Here is a 24,048-nt window from a genome sequence, read left to right on the forward strand (position 1 = left end):
GCACTTCTGGATTTTAGCTGTGAGAGAGGAGATGTAAGAAACCAACCCCACTTTAAATTGCTGAAGGAAAAGCCTCTGGGAAAACATCAGAACTGGCAGTCTTCATCGTGTTCCTGTTCTCACCTAGCTGGAGAATTTCTCCTTAGGTGAGATCCAGAAGTCTCTCTCTCTTGGTTGAGCTGAGTTACCTCACTCCAAATGGGAGAACTCCTTCACTCTGTATTATCTGGTATATATTCTCCTATGCACACTTTCTCTGATTTCTGTTTGGCTACTAATTTGGAAAAATGAGTTTTCTTTACTATTGACTATGTGTGTTCATGTGGAATTAGTATTTGGTAGGAAGGAGATCAAGCCTTGTAGTAAAACTTGAGGACTTCTTTCTCCCCAATAATAAAGACAAAGTGATCAAAATTAGATTTAATTCATGCATATCCCCTAAACTAGTAAGATTTACAGGGGCAGATAAATATAATTCTAGCCTGGTACCACCTTTCTGAAGAGAGCAGAGTAGCCTCTGTCCCCATTTCTTGCTTATCCTCCTGGCAGGAATTAAAGTCTCCCTTGCAGAATGGTGGGGTAAGAAGAAACTAGGGATGTCTATTCTGCCTCCCTTCAACAACAACACCCCTCACCACAGGTAGGCCTCTCTAATAGTGGGGTTTTTCCTTACACTTATAAGGCAGGGTATATGCCCTGACTGACCTTAGTGCTATTTCCTCAAAATTGCTCCAGGATCATTGGAGAGGGAATTATTTTAGGAATTGGAACTAGAGGGGAGGAGAAATACAGAGAGATTATAACATCTAATATTTAAAGGTTTACTAATTCTTGAAGTTGAAGAGACATCCCATCTCTTTCAACTGAGTTGTTTTAAAATCTCTGCTTCTGTATCAAACCAATGACATATGGAAGGTGGAGGAAGACAAGGCCTCTATAACTCTTGGAGCTTCACTGTTTTTCAAATTCTGAAACTGTTGGTGATGGCCAGTCTTACACTGACAGTACAAACTTAATCAGATCAGCACAGGGGTTTAATGATTTATAACTCGGGGGAAAAAAACCTGAACTTTTACCCTGGGCAGTCATTCACTTTTTAAAAAAACAATTAAAATGGACTTTCTGAGAAAGAATACTGAGAATTACTTGATGCCTGGAATATTCATTCCATGAATCATGATATTTACCAGTTTTCAACATCATCTATAGTGGGTCCATGCTAGAACTACATTATAAAAATAATCAAAACCTTCTTTTAAAAGCATTTTTATCCATATTCAGAGAAAGAGCTTTAGAGTTGAATGCAGATGGAAGCATACTATTTGCTCTCCTTTTCTTTTGTTGTTTTGTTTTGTTTTTTCTTTCTCATGATTCCTCCCATTAGTTCCAATTCTTCTTTAGATCATCACTAATGTGAAAATATGTTTAATATGAATGTATAAATAGACCCTGTATCAGATTGCACACCATCTTGGGGAGGGGGGGAAAGGAGGGGGAGAATATTTAAAACTCAAAATCTTATGAAAATGGAAGTTGAAAACTAAAAATAAATAAATTAATTATATTAAAAAATAATAAAAGCATTTTTAGGCTTCTGTGAAAATTTTGATTAAGTATAAACTTATTGCATTTGGACTTCATACCAAACTGTCAGTTTTTGTCTTAATAAAAATTTAGATTTATAATATAAAAATGATTCAAGCTCTCCAAAAGTGGAATAGCTTTTCTGAAGAGGTTGATGGGTTTGCCCTCTTGGATGTTTTCAACCACTTGTATATGTTATAGTGGTAGTTCTTTTGGTGCATAGGTTGGACTAGATACCTGCTGAGGTCCCTTCTAACTCTCAAATTCTATGATTATGTGAATAGGAACATATACATAGACAATTACTGTAAAAAAAAACTCACCATAGCCTTTGGAATGCCTGTGTCTCACATGTATAATTATTAAAAGGGCAAAGATGTGGAGGAAGATCCTCAAATGTCATTTTCCAGAAAAAAAATTGTTCAGATTTTCTGTTGTTAATGAGTAAGTGTCAGCTTTCCTAAAAAAAAAAGTACTTCCCTCTCATAATCATTCTTCTGGGTTGGCTGTAAAAAATACATCTCTCTAGATTCAATTCAATAAATTCAATTTAATAAATATTTAAGCATCTACTCTTTACAAAATATTGGAATGCATGTATTCCTTGTCAGTCCCCATGCTTAATATTGTATTTGAATTTTTTCTTTGATCCTGTTTTTTCTCTCTGCCACCTAACTTTCTATTATTTTCCATTCTCCAATTGTCAGCATTAAAAATCCCATGATTACCAGGTTAATATTTTCAGAAAATATTAAGGAACAGAAAATGTGAATGTAATATTGATTATGCCAAGTAAATTTATTGATACTGAAAGAACATGTAGCTAAGCCATAGTCATAGGATATTATTTTACTGTATCCTGAGATTTGATATCCCTGAAGCATCTTTGGTTAGTCAGAGAAAAGGCTGTGATTATATCAGGTGTGCATGTGTGTGTGTGTGTCCCCGTGTTCATGTGTGAAAGAGAGACAGAGAGACAAAGAGAGACAGACAGAGACAGAGATGGGGAGAGACAGAGACAGAGAGACAGGCAGAGACAGAGTACATGAGTACTCTCATAGGGGGAAAAGGAAGACAAAGGTAATGTCCAGATAATGGTGTTCCATGGCCATATTTTTTTTTCTTCTTTATTACTCAGAAAGTCATAGACTTGGCAAGAACCTTGGTACAAATCCAGAGGTTATTGAAAAGGTTCATCTGACTTTGGATTACATAGCAAAGAGCTCTGGCAAGCCAGGTACGATCACAGCTTATAAGACATAGTCCAAATCTCTTCACTTACTAGTCATGTCCTGATTGATTGTAAATTAGAATGTTGTTTTTATTCTTGCAGATCCTTAGGATACTATTTTATATGTTTCTTGCTCAGCAAACTAACAAATCCAAATATCATTGAGTTAATGACTTCTAAAAAGTGCCTAATCAATCAACAAGTATGTGTTGAATATGTATCAGTTATGTGCCCCCACACTGATGAGTGCTATGAGGGAAATATGATAGTTGCAATATTATTGAAGACACAAAATAATGCGCAACTATTAAGTAACAATATAAAACAACATTTCAATTGTGTGAAACTATTGTAGGAACTCAGAGATTGGAAAGATCACTGGAACTGAGATAGTCTTAGAAGTCTTCATAGAGAAGTTGGGATTTGAACAAACTTTAAAAAGGATATGAATAATTTAGATAAGCTGGGAGTTGAATAAGTGGAGGGGGGAAGGATATTTCAGGTTACATGTATCTTAATCACCAGAGAATCTAATATAGTATAATTGTAAACTTTAGTATAATTGTAAATGCCGAAGTGAACCCTTTCACCTTTGTTTTTTGTTATTTGTGAATTGAGTTATTTGTGAAATGAGGCTATAATCTTTAAAGAAACAACCAAATATTTTAAGGAAGCTAAAGGTTTCCCTATGTCAAAAGAAATTACAGTGTTGAGATTGGAACCCAACTCAGGCCAGTCCCTTGGTAGTTCAATATTAGAACAAAATTAGATACTCATAGGTTGTTCAAGAGTTAACAAAAGGAAATTTACCTAGCTATAGTAGGAGGATAATCAACAAGGATGAGCACTGAAGATACCTTGAGTTGATTCAGCTAAGCAAAGCTCCCTTCCATGACTTGCTCACTGTGATCCATCATCAAAGCATCAAAGCCATGCCTGGAGTCCTCATGGCTGTTTTGCACTTGGGTACTCAAGAAGTGATATCAACAGCCTAAGCCTTTAGTCCCCCAAACTAAGTCTTGAGGACAGTCTCAATAACTTTTAAGGAAAAACTATCCTAACTTGTACAGAGACAAGAGTAAGACTATTGCTCCTACCACAAGCAGCAATTCATGATGAGGTGAAAAAGAATACTGGCTCCCAATTTAGAGAATCCCAGTTCAGCTTATTATTTGTGTAACCTTGGGCAAGTCACTTAGCATCTCTTGGCTTCATTTTTTTTTCATCTGTGAAATAAAGGAATTGAACTTGGTGGCCTCTAAGGTCACTTCCAGATGTAAATCTGTAATAAATCATACCTACAAGTGATATTATTGCACAGGTGCAAATAACATTCTCCAGTAACTGTCCACCTGGATGGTGCTGAAACAGGTACTTGCAAAAGCATGGCCATTGGAAGCTACTACCAAATGATAGTTTAATTATATGAATTTTCTTTTTCTTTTGAAATAGTCAGTCTTCAACTGACATGCACCAGCAAGAAACAATAATCCATTTGCATAACAAAACTTTTTATTGCCACTGTACAATTGATACTACAATTAACACCCTTTACACACATTCCTCTTTTTGCCCTTATGTGGCACAAGTTGATGTCAGGTTCTTTCTGAATAACATATAGCTAATCCTCCAAAAAGAGATGGACATGTTTATATTATTTTGGGGTTCACTCAGAGCTAATAATATATCAAAGGAGGAAATACGCAAATTGATGTTACTTGATTTTTGTTTTTAGAAAATATTAATAACTTTCTTGGATGTATCACACCTTCAACTAAAATGCCAGCAACAAGATACAGGATGTTGTAACAAGAGAAAGCATTAAGATAACAAAGATACAGTATTTGCTTCTTTTTGCGTTTAAATGAACACTAAGAATGATCTAATCACCAGATATATACTGATCTTACAAAAAGCCTCAATGTCAATCTGTGTGTACACATATTAAAAAAAAAACTCTCAATCCCCTTTTGATAAAATATAGCCCCATTCATACAAATGTTTTAAGTCTTCTTGTTATCCTTACCCCATTCTGACATAAGTTAATGTGCTAAACTAAGCTTTCTGTGCATACAGGTCCCTTTCGCAATGACATCTAGATTATAATCTATGTCAGCTGAAGGCCTCACAGCTTGCTCTATTCTTCAGCCATCATTCTGAAGCTTTAGGGAGTCATCCATCTTTCCTCAAGCTTAAATCAGGGGCTAGAGGTTTCCTTCCTGTTTCCTGCCTCACGTCTACACACAGGAGAAAACAATTCCCTACTCTGAACCATCCTATGTTCTTTCTCGTGAGGCAATCCGGCTAAATTGGGATCGTATTCCCGTGTAAACAAAATTTGGTGCCTGAGCAAGGAGTACTTCAGCTTCTCCGGGGCCCATTGGTCCCAATCATTTGAAGGCATTTTTAGCCTCAGCATCCCCTTTCCTTTGCTCCGGAGGATGGAGAGGATAAGGAGAAGGGGAGGGGAAAGAAGGGAAGGTGGGGGGAGGGGAAAGGAGGAGAAGAAGGAGGGGAGTTCTCTCTCCTCTAGCTGGGGAGGCTATTCGGAAGAGGGAGGAGTTTGCCTTGCCTTTTCTCCCTCCCCCTAGGAAGCGGATTATGGTGCGGTAATCAGGCTTAACTCTCTCGGCCCTGGCTGCCATTTGACCCGTTCTGCAGTCCGCTGACCGCTGCTGTTGAGGGGCTTGATGCAATGGAGCAGAAACATCTGGACCAGGGGTGGTCTGTCGGATTGGCCTCCTCGCTGCTTTGGGCGAGGCAAACCTTCAAAACCAGGACCAACGCGGGCTCCTAGCTAGCTAGTTGCAGTCTCTTCTCCTTCCCCTCCCTCCGTTTCCTCTCCGCCCACCGCGGTATTGCTCCTGGGCCGCAGCCACCTCTCTCCCCCTCCCACCCCCACGCCAGCATCCCCAAGCCTTGGTGCTCAGCCATGGGGGACCTCCCGAGCCTCGTGCGCCTCTCCATCGCTCTCCGGATCCAGCCTAACGATGGTCCGGTCTTCTTCAAAGTGGACGGGCAACGCTTCGGTCAGAATCGGACCATCAAGCTGCTCACTGGTTCCTCTTACAAGGTGGAGGTGAAGATCAAGCCCACCACTCTCCAAGTGAAGTGAGTCACGTCCCTGGTCAGAGACCTAAGGGAGGGCAGTGACAGTGAAGCCCAAGACTAGCTGGGCGAATGGGTGGGTACGGCTCAAATCTCTGCCACTCCAAGTGCAGCTAATATCTTTCCCGAATCCTCTCTCCTTCCCCCCCCCCCACCCTCGCCTTTCCTCGAAATTAACTGACTAAGCTCCCCTCTCCCCATTTTGTTCCTTAATAGCCTTTTCGTTAGTATTCTGCCCTCTCCATTGTGGGTGAAGCTAAAGCAGGTTTCTCTAAATCTGCTGCAGCCTAAAAGGAGACAGCTTTCCCACTCTCCCCACCACCCTTTTCCCTCTTCCCTGGGTGTCTATGCTACCGTGTCTCAAAGGAGTAATCAGCAAGCTGAAGAAAACTCTCTGTCTGAGTAATCTGGGGAAGAGGTGTCTGCTGCAACATTCCTGGTCCTATGCTGCTCAGCGAGGCTAGAGAAAGATTATTAAGAGGCGGGGGAGGGGGGACCGTGAGGTTCCAAAGTCTCCCCTCCCCTCCCCGCGGCCTGTCATCTCATACCCCAACGTTGAGGATGAAACGGAGGGAGATGATGACTAAGACTGGGAAGCAGCCCTCATTCTGGGAGAATAAGAAACAGGCAAAAGGGCCCCTCCTCCAGCTCAGCCAAGGCTCACTCTAACTCAGGCCTCAAACTACTGTTTTTCTTTATTTCCCTTTATCTTCTGATGTTTTCATCCTGGTAGCATCCATGATTTAAACTCAGCTGTCATCCTAATAAGACTCAACTTCAGTCCAGGCACCTAGTAGTGAAAGGGTATGCCTTTTGTGCCTGTGTTCCTGTTTCCCCATAATCCCTTCTCTACAGCCACATGATAATCCTTTTCAGAGGCTTCTGGTTGGGATGACAGTGTTGGGCAAAGAGGTGTGGCCCTTCCCTGTCCATTGGGAGGAAATCCTGGAGCTCCACAAGGGTAAGAGAAAGGCCTTGTTGGTACAAGTGGGCTGATGAAGAACTAGGCTTCAGAGTCCTGACAGCCTTGTGTGAAAGGGTTCCAGGACCTTTCTTTGGCTGACCAAAGAACTGGCTGAGGCAGCTGCCTCAGGTACTCTGATTCTATCATCTGCAGGCCCTTGTGGTGGGAAACATCTAACACACTGTCCAAGTATGCTGTAGAATTTTCCTTTTCCTTTCTCCTTCTTTCTCTCTCTCTCCCACCTAAAGCATAACTGTCCTCTGTCCTTTTTCACCTCTCTAAATCTCAGCAATAATAATAATGATAGCTGGAATTTATAAAGATCTTTAAGGTTTACAAAGCACTTATCTCATTTGATCCTCACAACATTGTTGTGACATTTTACAGTTGAGGGAATTGAGGAAGAAAGGTTAAATGACTTGCCCAGTGTCACACAGTTAGTAAGTATCTGAGACCATATTTTTTTTTTAATTTTTAAATTTTATTTTTAACTTATGAAATAAAATGAACATTTCCATAACATAGTAGAATTTTTTTAAAAGATGATTGCACATGAAACTGCAACTCTATTGTGCACAACCTGCTATTCCTTTTAAATGTAAAATAATCGTGTACATTTCTTTTATCTTTTTTTCTTCCATCCCCCCTACCCTAAAGATGGCTACCATTATACACAAATATGTGTGTGTGTGCGTGTGTGTGTGTGTATTTAAAATCATTCTATACGTACTTCTATTTATCAGTTCTTTCTCTGGATGTGGATAATGACTTCTTTCATAAGTCCTTTGCAGTTAATTTGGGTATTTAAAATAGTCCAAATGATTTGGTTGCTGAGACATTTTTATTTTTATTTTTTATTTTTGGAGGGAGAAAGGTAGGGCAATTGGAGTTAAGTGACTTGCCCAAGGTCACACAGCTAGTAAGTGTATCAAGTGTCTGAGGCCACATTTGAACTCAGGTCTCCCTGACTCCAGAGCCAGTGCTCAACTCACTGTGTCAACTAACTGCCCTGCTGAGATCACATTTGAACTCAGATCTTCCTGACTTCAGGTCCAGCACTTCATCTATTGTGTCACCTAGCTGCTATAGGAAATAAAGTTGGACTAGATCTCTAAGGTCTCATGAACTCTAAATTCTGTAAGGGCTTTGTGACCCTTTATGTGCTATAGCAATGATAGGTTGTCCTGCTAGTTGACACTTGCATTAAAAAATTTTGTATCACCTGTACTTATCAATATATTCCTCTTTCCTCCCTTTCCTAGGAAACCTTCACTTATAATAAAGGTGGGGAGGGAAGAGGGATAGCTCAACAAAACTAACCAAGATATCAACTAAATTGAATATCATATGCAGTTTTTAATACCCATAGTGTCCCACCTCCTTGAAGAAGAGAGGTAGTTGTACTCTCATGCAACTTTTTTAGTCACATGTTTTTTTCTAAAACTTAAAGACCTCCAATTCCTAAAGGAATTCCTATTACTGTGTTAGGCCTGAAGGGAAGGAATTGGGGGTAAGTAGGTCTCTTTGGATCCAACAAATCATAAGATGAGAGCTGGATGGCACCTTAGCGATCCTCTAGTCCAAAGGTTCTGGACTTTTGTGTGTGTCACGGATATGCATAAATGCATAAAAATGTATCTAAATGCATAAATTATGCATCAGATGCATAAAAATGCATAAAATTAAATAAGAAAAATTACAAAGAAAATAAATTATGTTGAAACAGCTTATTGAATTTTTTTTAAAACCAGCTCATGGATCCCAGGTTAAGAACCTCTCATCTGAACAATCTCATCATTTTTATAGATGAGGAAACTGAGGCTCAGATCAAGTGAGTTGTCTTGATTCAGCTTGCACTAGTGGTAAATCCTGGACTAGAACCCAAATATGCTATCTGGGCCAGTGCTCTTTTCTCTTTACCATTTTCCTTTCCTTATCACCATTGTAGATGCTTAATCTGTTTTGACTTAGTTCCAAACCTGCTTGGAAATTCTGCTCCATTCCAAGGAATAGGAGGTGAGCCTACATCCTACTGCATGTGATTCTATCTCATCTTTTACAGAGACATCTCCATTGGTGGTGTGGTTGTCCCATTAGAGCTGAAATCCAAAGAGCCTGATGGGGACAGAGTTGTTTACACAGGAATATATGACACAGAAGGAGTGGCCCCAACAAAAAGTGGGGAGCGGCAACCTATCCAGATTACCATGCCTGTAAGTCTAGTGGAGTTGTGTGTATGGTGTGTTGTTGTGTTTGTTTGCTTTTTCTGGGGCATGGGGGTTGAGGATGGGAAGAGATGAAAGAAGGGAAGGAGAAGAGAGGAAATGAAATATGATCACTAGTATATTTCTCCTGGGAAACATATACAAAGTCCATGGGAATGGGGATACAGGGCAGTTGGAAAATTAAGGACCATACATACGTTCCCCATGACTTGAGTAGGAGGGGGTAAGTCTGAAAGACGCTTGACCTTGTACAAACCTGATTCTTCTGAATTCAGACTCCATCAGTTCTTTCCCTAGATGTAACAGTATTTTGGAATTATCTTTTTTTTTTTTGGAGGGAGGAAGGCAGGGTAATTGGGGTTAAGTAACTTGCCCAAGGTCACACAGCTAGTAAGTGTGTCAAGTGTCTGAGGTCACATTTGAACTCAGGTGCTTTTGACTCCAGAGTCGGTGCTCTATGCAGTGCGCCACCTAGCTGCCCCTACAAACCTGATTCTTGTAGGTGTCAAAGAAAACGATCAAAAGTAAAACCAAAAGGTGTCTGCCTCCATTAAGACAAATAAAATGTATTTCTTTTCACCTGCTTTGATTCATCTAACCCTGATAGTTGGTCCAAAAAACCCTGTCTTTAAATTAAATATTAATGAGAAAACATATAAAGTCTAAATTTTAGAGCTGGAAAGAAGCCATAGAGTCCTTTCTCTTCATTTTATATCTGAGGAAACTGAGACCCAAAGAGATGAGGTGACTTGCTCAAGGTCACAAAGTAAGTGTCTAAGGCAGGATTTGAACCCAAGTCTTCCTGATTCTAAGGCTAGGGCCCTATGGCCTAAGCTATGTCAACCTCATAGTGACCTCATTTGTATTGATATTCATACTTGCTTATTTAATGACTGATAGTAAATCAACTTCAGGCATAAAAATATATCACAGTGTCCTCAATTAATAGTTGTTACCACTGTAACCAGAACTCAGTTCTTCTGATTCCTAATGTTAATGGGTACCTTAAGAGTACTCATAGGTATAAATAAGGTGGCCCAGTGGATAGAATGCTGGACCTGGAGTCAGAAAGACCTGAGTTCAACCTGGCCTCAGACACTCACTAGTTGTGTGCCCTCAAGCAAGTCACTCAACCTCTGTTTGCTTTAATCCACTGGAGAAGGAAATGGCAAATGCCTCCAGTATCTTTGCCAAGAAAAGCCCACATAGGGTGCTGAAGAGTCGGACACAACTGCACGACAATAATTTGTCCAGATACTTAAAATGAGAAACTTAGCAGTAACCATTTATGATAGGCATAACTTGTCTAGTTGCTAAAAAAAATTAATCTTCATTCTGTTCCATATTTTTATACAAGGTATGTTAAGTTTGTTCCACACCTGGGAAATCCAGATGAATAGGAGATCAAGAAAAAGGAGCCTAAAATTAAACAACATCTAGTCTTAGGGAGAAAAGATTATTTTCTTAGAACTTTGAAATAGGATCTAAAGGCAAAAGACTGCCCTCTCAGTCCATTTTACAGATGAGAAAATTGAGGCCCAAAGAGGTTAAGTGATTTGCCTAGATTCACAGAGCTAGTAAATATCAGATCCCAGATTTAAACATATGCAATCTGACTCCAGATACCATGTTCTTTCTGTTACACTGCATGTGTATGATGGACAAACAACACATTCCTGGGTTTGCTCCCTCTGAAAAACTAGGCAGGCTTGGAGGAAGTGGTATGGAGAATGAAGGCAATGAAAGATACTTGGGCTTCCTTGGAAAAAAATGTCAGCTTCTCAGGGTACCATCTGTTCTTCATAAGTCAACTTTGCTGGATAAAAGGGAACAGTGAGTTAGGAAGAAAAAATGAGACTTATTAGATTTCTTAGTGAATGCAGAAGACCTAGAATTAAAACTGCAAAAGAATGACTAGAGGGAAGAAGGGCAATGGAAAAGCAAAAAAAAAAAATTAAAGAGCAAAAAATCCCCCCAAAAAGCATATACCTCTGTATATCTGGGGATCATTTCCCTCAAAGTGACATTCAGTAGCCTCAATAAAAGGGAACCAAAATTGAAATAGAAACACCTCAAACCTCTCAGGTCTTGCAAAGCTAAGTGTTGGTGTTACTGTCATCAGCTTTCTATTTTAGTCACCCATGTCCTGGTGCTAAATTTTAGATTTAGTTGCTTGGTGTGAAGTCGAAATTTGACCTAATGGTAATGCTTAAAGTTATTTCTGTAAACTTTGATTTCTGAAATCTCTTCCTTTCTGTTATCATTGTCCTCCCCTTGTTAGTACAGGCCCTTTTTGACCATCTGCCTAGTCTAAGACAACAGCTTCTAACTGGCTTCCTCTGCTTCCATTCTCTTCCCCATCCCCACCGCCACCTCTTCCCATTGTTCCCAGAATAATTTTCCCTTTGCACAGTTCAGGTCATTCTTGTGTTCCAAATCCTTCAGTGGCTCATTATTACCTATGAAATAAAACTCCAAATTTATAAGCCTACTATTCAAGGCCCTCAACAACTAGGTGGCACCCAATTTTACCAACCTAACATATAGCTCTTTTCAACATATGTTGTCCTCTATAGCCAAACAACTTAACTATCCTCTCATTTTTCATCTGGAACTCTTCCACCTCAGTGTCTTTGCTGATGTATGGAGTGTTCAGGGAGGATCAACACCTCTGGTGAGAGGGCTTGCTGAGCCCTTTTCAGGGCTGCTCATTCATCTTTGGTGTCCATGTGGCACTCAACTCACCTATGGTTCCAAGAAGCTGTACCATGTGCACATGGCCATACCCTAGTAAAACCATCTCAGCAGAAAGGCTAAACCAGGTTGAGAATAACCCATAGGCCTCAAACCCATCGGAGGTGAGTTAGGAGGATGCCTACCTCAAACACATGAAGACTTCCCTAATGGAATAGGCAGATGAGAACAATTTGTTCCAATGGCCACGAAGGTGGGGAAAGCAGGTACTTTGGAGCACTTAGAGCTTGGTCAGACGTTGAAGATGCCAAGATCATCCATAGCATCCTGGGCCATTGCCAGTCATCTTAACTTTTGTCTTGCCACTGGACTTTGATGACTGGAAGAGAGACTAAGCCTAACGATTTTGTGCAACTCTGCCTCACTTAAATCCACTTCATGCTAAAGTCGAGACATCACCCCATGATGTCATTGGCCCTCTTCAAAATTAAAGATGAGCAATAGGTTATATTATTTCCTTTATCTGTAATTTCCTCCCCCTCCCACCTCTAACTTTTGAAATCAAACACAGCCTATAAAACCAAGCTAGATAGCATCTCCTCCAGGAAATTTTCCCTGATTCTTTCTCAGCCCCATCACATAGCACTTCGAACCCTCTCTGTTCGATATAGCAATTATCCATTTATTGCATAGTATTGTGTGTTTGTGTGATATTCCTATGCCCACTAGATTTTAAGTTCTATGAAAAGAACTCTTAATTATGTCTGTAACTCCCTTAGGGCTTCATATTCTGAGATATATGTATATGACACAAGTGATTGGTGTTGGATGAATCAATGATATATAGTCATAATAACCTTCATAACATTTTTACAATCATCTCTGCTACTTCCTTGAATATTATCTGGGATAAGCAATATTTTAGGACTGTTTCTCCCAACCACTTAGTGTAGTTCCAGGCTGCCTTCTTGACAAGATGAGTTAGCACACAGAGCACTCATTTTAAAGTCCCAGAAAAACAACTGAAAGAGTCCATCTGCTACTGAGAGACAAAATGAATCCTAGAACCCCAGTAAAATATGTGCTTGTTACAAGCAAAAGGTGTGCTATTGATTATATTGTAGCAATGTCTGAAATTTTAGTAGAAATTTCAGGAGGCCCAAGGAATTTCTGGGTATCATGGTAATTTAAAGGGAAATGAATTATTCCCCTTCCTGGGAAAGCAGCACTATTACACACATGCTTTGCAGAAGGAGAGAGGAAAAAGCACTTATTAAGTGCTTGCCGTGTGCTAGGCAGTGTTCATAAATATTATCTCATTTGAGCCACAGAATAATAGGTAAGTGCTATTATGATCCCCATTTTATAGTTGAGGAAACTGAGGCAGACAGTGGTTAAATTACTTATCCAGGGTCATTCAGCTGGGACGTTTCTGAGGTCAAATTTGAACTCATCTTCCCACCTTCAGAGCCAGCACATGTAGCTTTGTAAAGGACCTATTCACAGAGCGAAATCTCATAATATTTTGTTGTAACAACGTAGCACTTAGGTTGTGCAGTTGTTATCCCTTGCTAACACTATAAAAATAGCCCTCCTTTCACAGTCTTACACATTGTTGAATAGTGTCTTACATTGCTTGCACGAGACATTATTACCAATATCCTAAAACCTATAATACTTGGCATTTATCTCTGAGCAACAATATCACAGAGTGGGGAAAGAGGCAGAATTCTGAGACAGGATGGTCTGGAACCAAGTTCTGCCTGTTTCACACATTGGCAGTGATTCACATAACCTCTCAGTGTCTTTCAGTAGTTCTCTAAGATTAGAAGTTGAAGAACAGCTATCTACATTGGTAAAGGGACTTTCCTCATTAGGAATTACCTATACCAATGAAATTACAGGTCTAGACCTCCCCAAAAATAGTCTTTATTGTCTTTAGGGTCCTTCATTGTCTTTTGGGTCACCCAACATTTTGATTCTTCAAAAATAAGTGTGTGTGTGTGAGAGAGAGAGAGAGAGAGAGTCATCATTGAGGTATTTTTTTTAATACAGAAAATATATGAAAAGAAAGAATCACAGATAAGCAAGGATAGCTTTGAAAGCTATGTATTGAATTTATTATATACTTTAAAAGAGAGTCAAACTGTATATAATAGAGATGGATATTTCACGTACTTTTTCTGTTCTATGTACATGGAAATGCCCATTTTATTTGACTTTTGTTAGGTTCAGAATCAAATAAGTAGGTTGGGAAACTTGAAATTGCTATACAGTTTCCCAAAGAGAAGTCAGCCTGCTCTCTTCCTCCTGTTCCATTATGGGCCAAACTCATTATCGAATTTCATTGCCTTTCTAAGATAGAGTTCTTATAGACTAACTCAATGGACTTCCATATAACTGCATGTCATAATCAAGGAAACCAGCATTCTTTATCTACTTTGTTCTTCCTGCGTGAAATGTTAGGTTGGTCTCTTAAGTGACTATAGATAATAACTAGCAATATCCATCATTAAAAGGAGATCAATTGTCATACTCTGGTATAGATTAAGTTCTTTCCCCTTCTATATATATAAAAAATTAGTATATGTATGTGTATGTACACACACACATACATACAAACATCATCCCTTAAAAAGATTGGTCAGCTCATGATCAAAGCAAGCTACTTGGCACTTTGACCTTGAATTAAAAGTATTATTATATGAAACAGGATCTGGAGTCTTTAAACTGCAAATCCTGGACACTTCCTCCTAATAGTCATGACATTTACTAGCTGTGTGACCCTGGAGAAGTCACTTAATCCTGTTTATCTCAGTTCCTCATCTGTAGAATGAGCTGGAGAAGGAAATGACAAACCACTCCAGTATCTTATTATAGGTTAATAGAGAGTTGACTGTACCGACAACATTCTGTCAACTCTGGATTTTGTGTTGATAGCTTTGTCGTTCATAGTACATAAAGTCTCCTGAAGTGGTCATAAATTCCAAGCCATGTCTAAATATTCATTCCTACAGTGGGGCTATAAATTAGACCAACTATTCTTGAAAGCAATTTAGCATTATGGTTTTTTTTTAAGTGACAAAAATGGTCATACCCTTTGACTCAGAGATTGACCTACTAAAAATATAAACCAAAGGGATTAAAGACAGAAAGATATTAGATATACCAAAATATTTCTACCAACACTTTTTGTGGTAGAAAAGAACTGGAAACAAAGGTGCTTATCTATTGGGAAATGGCTAAACAAATTGTGGTAATAAACTTTATAAAATTCTGCTGCACCATAAAAATCATTGACTATGAAGAATTCAGAGAAACATGGGAAGACTTATGTGAACTGATATAGGGTAAACTAAACAGTTTCAGAAAAACAATATACACATGACTACAGTAATGTAAATTAAACTAAAAGCTTGTAATTGAGCATTATAGGACAGACTTGGATCCTGAGAAAGCCAGGAAAAGTACCTCCTTCCTTTATTTGTAACAATGTATATTGAGAATGAAATATTGCATATATTGTCATATTCATCCAATATGTGGATTTTTTTAAAGATTTTTTTTCTCTTTTTTAATCTTTGTTACAAGGGACAGCTGCTTGGATTAGGGTAGGGGGACATAATCAGAAAAGAATGTGATATGAAACTAAGTATTGCTTGTGAATTAATGTGGCTTTTTTTTCCCCTAAGATTTGAAGCTTCCATTTAATTCTGGGCCCTTTGATATCTGTATTATAATTCCTCTAAGAGACGTAATGGATAGTGTCAGAATCAGCAAGGCCTGGGTTTTAGCTCTATGCCTGACACATACTAGCCATGTAACCCTTAGCATGCCACCTAATTTCTCAATGCTTAAGGCAACTTTCTACCTGGAGTTCTAATTAAATCATGTCCAGTCCAAAACAAACAAAACTTTCTAATGGATTAAACTATGAATATTGTGGAGACAAGTACCTCCCAAGCAGTCCATCTACTGAAGGTAAAAGGGGCATGAAATAATAGTGCCTTACAATTATTGGCATAGGTAAGTGCTGTTATTATCCCTATTTTATAGTTGTGGAAACTGAGGCAGACAGAGGTTAAATCACTTATCCAGGGTAGCTAGGTGGCACAGTGGATAGAGTGCTGGGCCTGGAGTCAGTAAAACATGATTGCAAATGCAGCCTCAGATACTTACTAGCTGTGTGACCCTGGGCAAGTCACTTAATCCTGCTTGCCTCAGTTCCTTATCTGTAGAATGAGCTGGAGAAGAAAATGGTAAACCACTCCAGTATCTTCACCAAGAAAATCCCATATGTGGTCATGGAGAGTTTAGACACGACTGAAATGACTGAACAGCAACTTGTCAAGAACTTTTCATGTTGCTTTTTTAATTTCATCCTCTCAACAGCTCTGTAAGGTAGATAAGGCAGGTATTACACCTATTTACAAATGAGGAAGCTGAGACCCAGAGGTAATGTAATTTGCCTAGTGCAATTAATCTAGTTACAGGTAAAGCCAGAACTAGAGCTTCTGATTGCTAGTCGAGTGAATTTTTTAACTACATATCTTCCCTGGAGTCCCAAGTCAGTAATCTACAAGGGGTCCCTCCCTGAAACTCTGGTGGAGCGTCCAGATGAAATTTACAGTAACAAATGCATAATATTGCTTATGAATAAACGATTCTAAATGTGAATGGGCATATAGGCTGTAAGCATGGTGAGATGCGTTCATTCCCTCCCATCCCCAACTCTAGGATTAGCTTATTCCTGTGTTGTTTTAAGTGTTTGTCCATAGTCATGACAATATAATGGGAGGAAGGCTCTATTTACATACCTGTGGTTAGTGTTTTGTGAATTTAAGCAACTCTATTCACTGTTTCTAATCAAACTTAGGAATCATAAGGAAAATACATTTCACAAAGGAAAAAAGATCTTGATTCCAAAGTCCATTAGAGGGGTTACAGCTAGGGTGGGAGCAATGATAGAAGGTATTGTTTTAGGCATCCTGGGGAAATGTTTGGAGAGCTTCTGACATCCCTCCTTCTTTAGCAGCAGCAATGTCTTAGAGCTCTGACTGCCCTCCTTCCTCTTTCTCCTGGTTAGTGACAAGTCTAGGGATCTTGCCAAGCTACTACTCCCCACCCCACCCCCACGTTGGGAGAGGGTCGGGGATAAAATAAGGACAAGGATCTTGGTGCTTTATGTCAAAGTCTTGAAATAGCACAAGGAGGACTGCAGCTGGGTCAGTCTAAACCATCGGGCACTCAAGCATCTGCTGAGTGGACTGTGGGGTATCCTATACTCTTCTAAGCTACTGAACTGAAAGAGCAGCTGTGAATCCCACGTAGAACAACTCTGCCTAGTTACCTTGGAAGTGTATGTGGTTTCCTTTATGGAAGGATATTGTAAGCTTCTTGAGACAGGCATAGTATCTTAGCTTTTGTTTTATATCCAACACAGTAGTGAATGTGCATTAGGCACTCAAATATTTGGTTAATTGTATGGTACAATGTTTCCCAACACTCTTGTGGTACCCTGTTAACAACCACTCTGCAAATTAAACCTTGCAGTAGCCTATATAAATTAGGGGGTTCTTTAATGACTTTTCCTGGGTACTTAAATGGATCTATGATCTCCTTCCTATGGATACTTAGTACAAATAAAACCCCTTCATGCCCATGTCTTTGATAGAGTCAACACACATTTATTAAGTGCTTATTATATGCCAAGTACTGTCCCAAGTGCTGGGAAATACAATCCCTGCCCTCAAGAAGTTTACATTTCTCATGGCAAAATAGTATGCCATTGCAGCCATGTAACATCATTTGTTCATTAATTTCCCAGTTGATGGGTACTCCCTTAGTATCCAGTATATCGATTTTGACCAATTTCAGTGGTTCTTCATATTCATCAGCTGTACATATTGTTGGACCAACTTAGCAAAATGAATGGTTTTACTCTATGTGCTTATCTGCCATTACAACTTTTCCCAAGAAACCTCTTAAATAACTTTAATGAATCTCAGGATTGAGATTTACCCTAGGAAACCTTAATGTATTCCTGGCTTGCAAAAGTTCAGACATGCCAGGAAATTAGAATAAGACCTCTTACATTTTCCTTGGATATTTTTAATGTCTCCTCGAGCCAAGAGTCAATCAAGCAATGACTTTGCCATACACAATTTCACCTCTAAAATTCTGATTTTTATATGGTTCTAGAATTTTAAAATAGATAATGTTTAGAGAAAGTAAGAGTAAGATGAATTAGTAAGATATTATATTTTCATGTCTATGGAAACAGTTTTCCATTTGTTTGATAAATTGCTTAGTTCTATTTAAAGGCTATTTGGGGCAATATTTTGCCTTCTATTTTATATATTCGCTTAATTGTTTTTGTTATTAATTTCACAATTCTTAAAAATTGCTATATTAGTAGATGATTATTAGCTTTTTAATGGAATGGCCATGGGGTCCTTTGAAAGAATAAGCATCCTGGTATATGAAAATTATTTGATTTTACAAAAATTTGATTTATAAGGAGTCAGAGAATCTGGGTTCAAATTATGACCTTGTCACTTACTACCTGTGTAGCCTTAAGCAAATCACTTCCCCTTTCTAGGCTTTGGCTTCCTCACCTGTAAAAGAGGGAGTGTGGACTTTCCTATCTTTGCACAAAGTGAAGAAGACTTTACTATACTTTATGTAATAGTCAACTGGGCTGAACACAAGGGATCTAAAAGGGGGGGGGCAGTAAAAGCACTGTCTGCCCTCAAGGCGCTCACATTCTAATGAGAGAAACAGTATGTAAATAACTATTTGCGAACAACATGAATGCAGAAAGGTAGCACAGCAAAAGTAAGTCTCACTATTTAGAATCATGCCCTGTCTGTGGTTAGTAGAATGTGGTTCTTATTGGCTATGTTCTCTCTTCCCCTAGTTCACTGATATTGGGACCTTTGAGACTGTGTGGCAAGTGAAGTTCTACAATTACCACAAACGGGATCATTGCCAATGGGGAAGCCCCTTCTCTGTCATTGAGTATGAGTGCAAGCCCAATGAGACACGAAGCTTGATGTGGGTGAACAAGGAATCATTCTTATGAACACGAGCCTGTCTGATGTTGCCGGACAATCTCTTCAGAAATCTACCTTGAAGAAAAATCAAACCCATGACCAGCACAAGCCTCAACTAAGGCATACTTGGACTGCTGCTCTTTCCCATTGGGTACAGGTAACATATGAGTCCCAAACTTTTTGGAGGTATAATCCTCCTCTGATGCAATCCCCTCCCCGCCCCCATGTTGCAGATCATAATGCAACATCACTGACAAAACAATACCTTTCTCTATTTTGTGTTTGTGCACCCAAAGTACTTGGTCACACCGCTGACCACCTCTGGCAATAGCCAAGCAGAAATGCAAGTTAGATGTTGTGTACTTAAGTGGTTCTGTGGACCGTTGTGCTGCTTGTTTCCAAGTTGAATGACTTCTTTCTTTTTGTTCAATGTTGTAAAAAAAAATGTGTATGGACCCCATCTGCCATGTGGAATTTGGCAATGTGCATCCTTTGCTGTTTCAGACTCTAGAGTGATTTTTCAAAGCAGGCTCTTTGAAAAGATATGAACTACAATGAGCAATAACTAATGTGGTTTGCTAGGCAGAGTTCCTTATTTGTAGCTTGGCTTTGTGGAAGTGAGCGTGCAGAGAGATAGCATTTTTACTTTCTTATATGTAAAATAAGAGGGCTAAAATGGAAGGGACCTCAGAGGTAGTCTAGCTCTATACCTAGGCTCCTACAAGTAATCTAACTCAAGGTACCATTAAGCAGTAACTTCTGTGTAGGGCCTAAGGGATTGTCAGAACTCTGCTTTCTGCAAGGCAGTTTACCTGAATTGTCATATTGCCCCTTTGTTTAAGAAGTACTGGTTACGTTGCCTATGTGGTTGAGACCTACATATTAATAGCATCACTTCATTCCTCCCTCGTGTGAACTTTGTAAAACTGTATATGAAATTGTAATCGACTTTTGATCTTTCTAATAAAGGAATTGAAAAGCATACCCTAATTTGCTTTCTTGATTTAGTTAATGACCGTTTTGGTAAAGCAGATGTGACTGTCACTACTTACCTCAACTCCAACCCATTCACTTGTGCTTCAGGGTGCAAACATACAATCTGGACCTAAGAGTTCAGTTTTCACCCCAACCTCTAGCCAGGAATGCTCTGGACCACATCTTCCAAATCCTACATACTGCTCTGTCCACTAGTGAAAGTGAACATATGGTCATCCCCTGACAAGTCAGTCCCCTACAACTCCTTGGAAGAGAATTATCCATGTGGCTACTCTAGTGGATAATCAGTAGATAATAAGTAAGAACCTAAATCCATAACATGGGGCAACAAAAAGCTCTTGGCCTTTGTTCCCAACTATTACAGGAAGGTCCAACCAGAAAGGGTCTGCTTGTCTAGCAGCTTCAAAACAAAAGATGTTTATTGGGTCAGGGGCATGGGAAGACACAGAATCCAAACTCTAAGGGTGGCTCTGAGAGTGAATAGGAGGGGATTGTGTAGGACCCTTTGGGAGAGAGTCACTAGAATTTCAGGTTGATGTACCACTGACAACTCCAAGCTCAGTTCCCTTCTGAGAGGAGTTATGGGATGGTGTAATAGTAATCAGTGCAGTGCTTTTTGCTGTTCTTCTCTTAAGTACCCTTAATGATTCTGGCCTTTGTTTAAATGGGGCAGATAAAGTGGGATCTTGTCTTGGAATGTTTTTCAGCACCAAAACAATCAGGAGTCATTGACTTGTATATGGTGGTACTAGGGATTAACTTTCCCCACACCTTAATGGGATTTTTCACTGATCTTTGTTTGAATGCTTTTCAGGTGCCCCAAACCCCTGAGACAGGTATATAAGATCCAAGGTTAGCATTTGACTTTTGGAGGCTCTCACTCACTGGAAGAGTAGCATGTGACTTGAAGAGACTCTAGGCAGCCGTTGTTAAGAGCCCCCCCGGCTTGTATATCCAGATGTTGGTTTGTATTTGGTCTGTTTATAGTGTATGTTTATAATTTATTTGTATTTGCTCTGAAGTTCAGGTTGCTGGCTTTTCCTCTTGAACTAAGTGAATGATATTTATATATATGATTAAAGTAAGATTGTTAACCCCTTAAAGTTACTTTCCTTAGTAAAGCAGATCAAAGAACCTGTGCTGGCAGCTCTTGTTGCTCATCTTGTTGGGTCTTACACCCCACAATAGCTGCTAGCCAAATTGTTGCTACAGATGGTGTGGTTTGAATGACTTTAGGACCCTGGGGAAAAGTGGGATCCACAAGAAGAAAGATTTGCCTTGATTGCTTCTAAATAATTGTGAGTCTTCTATGGGTATATTCTATGCTTGATTTTATGGGCTCTTTTGTATCATATTCATTTTCTGAGTGGTGAAATCAAGTCTGGTCTTCACCTGATATGCATTTGCTGCCTTGAATGCTTATACTGAAGCTGGAGACATCATTACCTACATTTATGGAAACCTAGACATAAACTATAATTCAATTAAATTCAAAAAGCATTTATCAGGTACCTACTATGTTGCCAAGCACTAAGCTAAGTGCCAGAAATACAAAGATGGAAACAAAACAATTCCTTATACCCTACTGGTGTGAAGTATGTACAGAGATAAGTAAATACAAACTATAAAACAAAGTAAATATGTTATTTCAGCAAGGTGGTAGGAAGGTAGGGAACCCTAGAAATTTGGTAGATCAGGACAGTAACAACAAGATCAGGAGAGACCTCCCAAAGAAAGTGGCACTTAAGCTGGCTCCCAAAGGCAGCCCTAGATTCATTCCAAGAGGAAGGAGAGTGCTCTGAACTTGGGGAAAAGTATCAATGAAATCATGGATGTGGAAGGTGGAACACCATATTTGGGAAAGAGCAAATAGGTCAGCTAGTCTGGGATGAAGAGTCTGCAAAGGCAAGTCATGTGAGATACATAAGATACGATCAGAGAATTCTCTGGGTAAACTGTGGTGGAGAAACAGGTCAAAATGCCACATTGATCTTTTAGCGCTGCTTCTAAGTTTGAATTCAGTCCTTATGAGGTGAAAGTTTTGGGGCCATAACTCACAGAATGAATTAAAACAACCAGGAATCATTCACTTATTTTGTTCATCCATGTGCATTTATTAACCACTTAATATATTCTAGGTATTAGATTGGGCACTGGGGATAAAAAGACAAAAATGAAGTACTCCTACCTTCAAGAAGCGTACGTTCTATCATACAATTGTACAGAATTAAGTGATTAATCCCACTCTACATCTCCCATGCCTATAGCATGGTATCTTGCATACAGCAGGCATTCAAAAATCCAATGTACAAAATGCTCACTTAGTTAAAGGCATAAAAAGATACACAATAACATTTCCATTTGGTCCCATATCTTTTAGATTTCCTAAAAACAAAATATTTTCCCTTGAAGAATTGATTCTTATGGAACACTACTTAATACTCATTACACAGCATAGATTTCTGGTCACTCTTGGCAAGTAAGAAGGAATGTTAACTCTGATTGTTTTGGCTATCCATGAAGCTTGTGATGGCAGGCAGAATAAGTGTGTTATCACTTAATTCATTATAGATTAGGGATTACAGGCAAAGCAATATTCAAGGTTGTTAGTGCTTTTCTCCCATCCTAGGCTACTTTGATTGCAATTAGGAAAGGTTGCCACTAAACAAGAAATGATTTACATATGACTTTGCCCATCCGATAGCCAGACTTTTAATAGGTTCAATTATCATGGAAAGAAATCTGCTTTCCTACTTTATTGTCCTTTTTTAAAAATAAAAAGACTTTAATTGCATCCAGAGAAAGAACTGATTAAATAGAAGTATGTATGGAATAATTTTACATATATGTGTATACACACACATACATATACCTATTTGTGTTTAGTGGTAGCCATCTCTAGGGTGGGGAGGGAAAGAAGAATAAGAAGGGAAAAACAGGAAAAAAATTTAGCTAACTATATTACATATGAAAAGGAACAGCAAGTTGTATATAGTAAATCTGTAGTTTTCACATGCAATAATTTTTTATAGTAGTGTGTTATAGAAATGCTTGTTTATTCCATAATTTAAAAATAATGATAATAATAAGTTCACTCCTCCCCCCAAAAAGAGATAAATCTAGATTTCTATACCCAAGAGTCAAGTAATTTGGGAAAAGATCACGAGAAATTATCTAAAAGACTTGAAAAGAAATTTCTTTGATTTGTAGGTTCCTCTGGCTAAAGACTTCCTTACCTTCCTAAGATCAGACTTCCTGTAATGAGACCCTCTGAACCTGGTTGGGTTGTTCTTTGAAAAGCAGGCATAGTCTATCACTAGGACTATATAGACTATACAGCCTTTCCAAGATGCTACCATGTTCCAGAGCTTCCTCAACACCTCAGGGTCACTTTCATGTTGATGAGACATGAAATATTTGTAAGAATTTCCATGTGGAGGGGATATTTTATGAGATCTTTTAAGCATAGGTAGGCAGGATTTTGCAAATTATATTCTGCAGTGGACCACATTAGTCCTTCAAATGACTAAGAGATGTAGAGAATACAAGATCCAACTGTTCACCGACTAAAAAATCATTGATTTGGTAGAGCCAAATGCTACTTGTACAGGCTCTTCTCCATCAAGGTGTCACTCAAGCATATATCAAAAAAATCATATAAGATTCCTTCAAAGCAGTGTAAATAAGGGGACCAGTCAATGATAGACCAGATTTTAGAATATTCATGGATTTGCCCTTCCTGGTGGGTTACACTGAAAATGTGTAGACATCATCTGACTGGTTCCAGTACAACATGTGGAACTTTGGGAAGCTAGTTTCCAGCCATGCATGATTAAGGGATTTGATAACAGTCTTCTAATTGGCTATAGAGCAGGAAGAGTCAATGACTCAGGAGATGCTGAGCTGGAACTGACTTCATAAACATACGTGATAACCTGCTGATCTCTTTCTTTTTTCCTTCCTGGCAGTGACTGAGGCAAGAACTGCTGTGATCTGTTGGGTAGAAGCTGTTCTCATTTTTTAAAATAATATTTTGCTGATTTGTTCAAGCCCTAGAATATTGCAGAATCTCCTAAATGATATCTACAATGGCTCAAAAAGCTTTAGCCTGACTATTCACACAGAAAGAGCAAATGGATGAGGAATGCTTACTGTTAACACTGTGATACACAGTGGGATGGATAGTACATA

The 24,048-nt window shown here is 39.0% G+C and overlaps 1 protein-coding gene and 1 long non-coding RNA gene across 2 annotated transcripts; one reads left to right on the top strand and one right to left on the bottom strand.

The window, feature by feature from the left end:
* Window positions 1-4,305: 4,305 nt before the first annotated feature.
* On the bottom strand, window positions 4,306-6,355 carry LOC118843645. The gene is made up of 2 exons (XR_005009928.1): window positions 6,278-6,355; window positions 4,306-5,951 (listed from the first exon to the last, which is right to left on the bottom strand). It is a non-coding gene; the product is annotated as an uncharacterized LOC118843645 (long non-coding RNA).
* On the top strand, window positions 5,351-19,845 carry CNRIP1 (cannabinoid receptor interacting protein 1). Its single transcript, XM_036751372.1, has 3 exons — window positions 5,351-5,926; window positions 8,950-9,100; window positions 18,726-19,845. Exons 1-3 carry the CDS (start codon window positions 5,748-5,750, stop codon window positions 18,888-18,890), a joined length of 495 nt encoding a protein of 164 aa, XP_036607267.1. The 5' UTR covers window positions 5,351-5,747; the 3' UTR covers window positions 18,891-19,845.
* Window positions 19,846-24,048: the final 4,203 nt, after the last annotated feature.

Source organism: Trichosurus vulpecula, chromosome 3 (genome assembly GCF_011100635.1).
Source record: "Trichosurus vulpecula isolate mTriVul1 chromosome 3, mTriVul1.pri, whole genome shotgun sequence".
NCBI lineage: Eukaryota > Metazoa > Chordata > Mammalia > Diprotodontia > Phalangeridae > Trichosurus > Trichosurus vulpecula.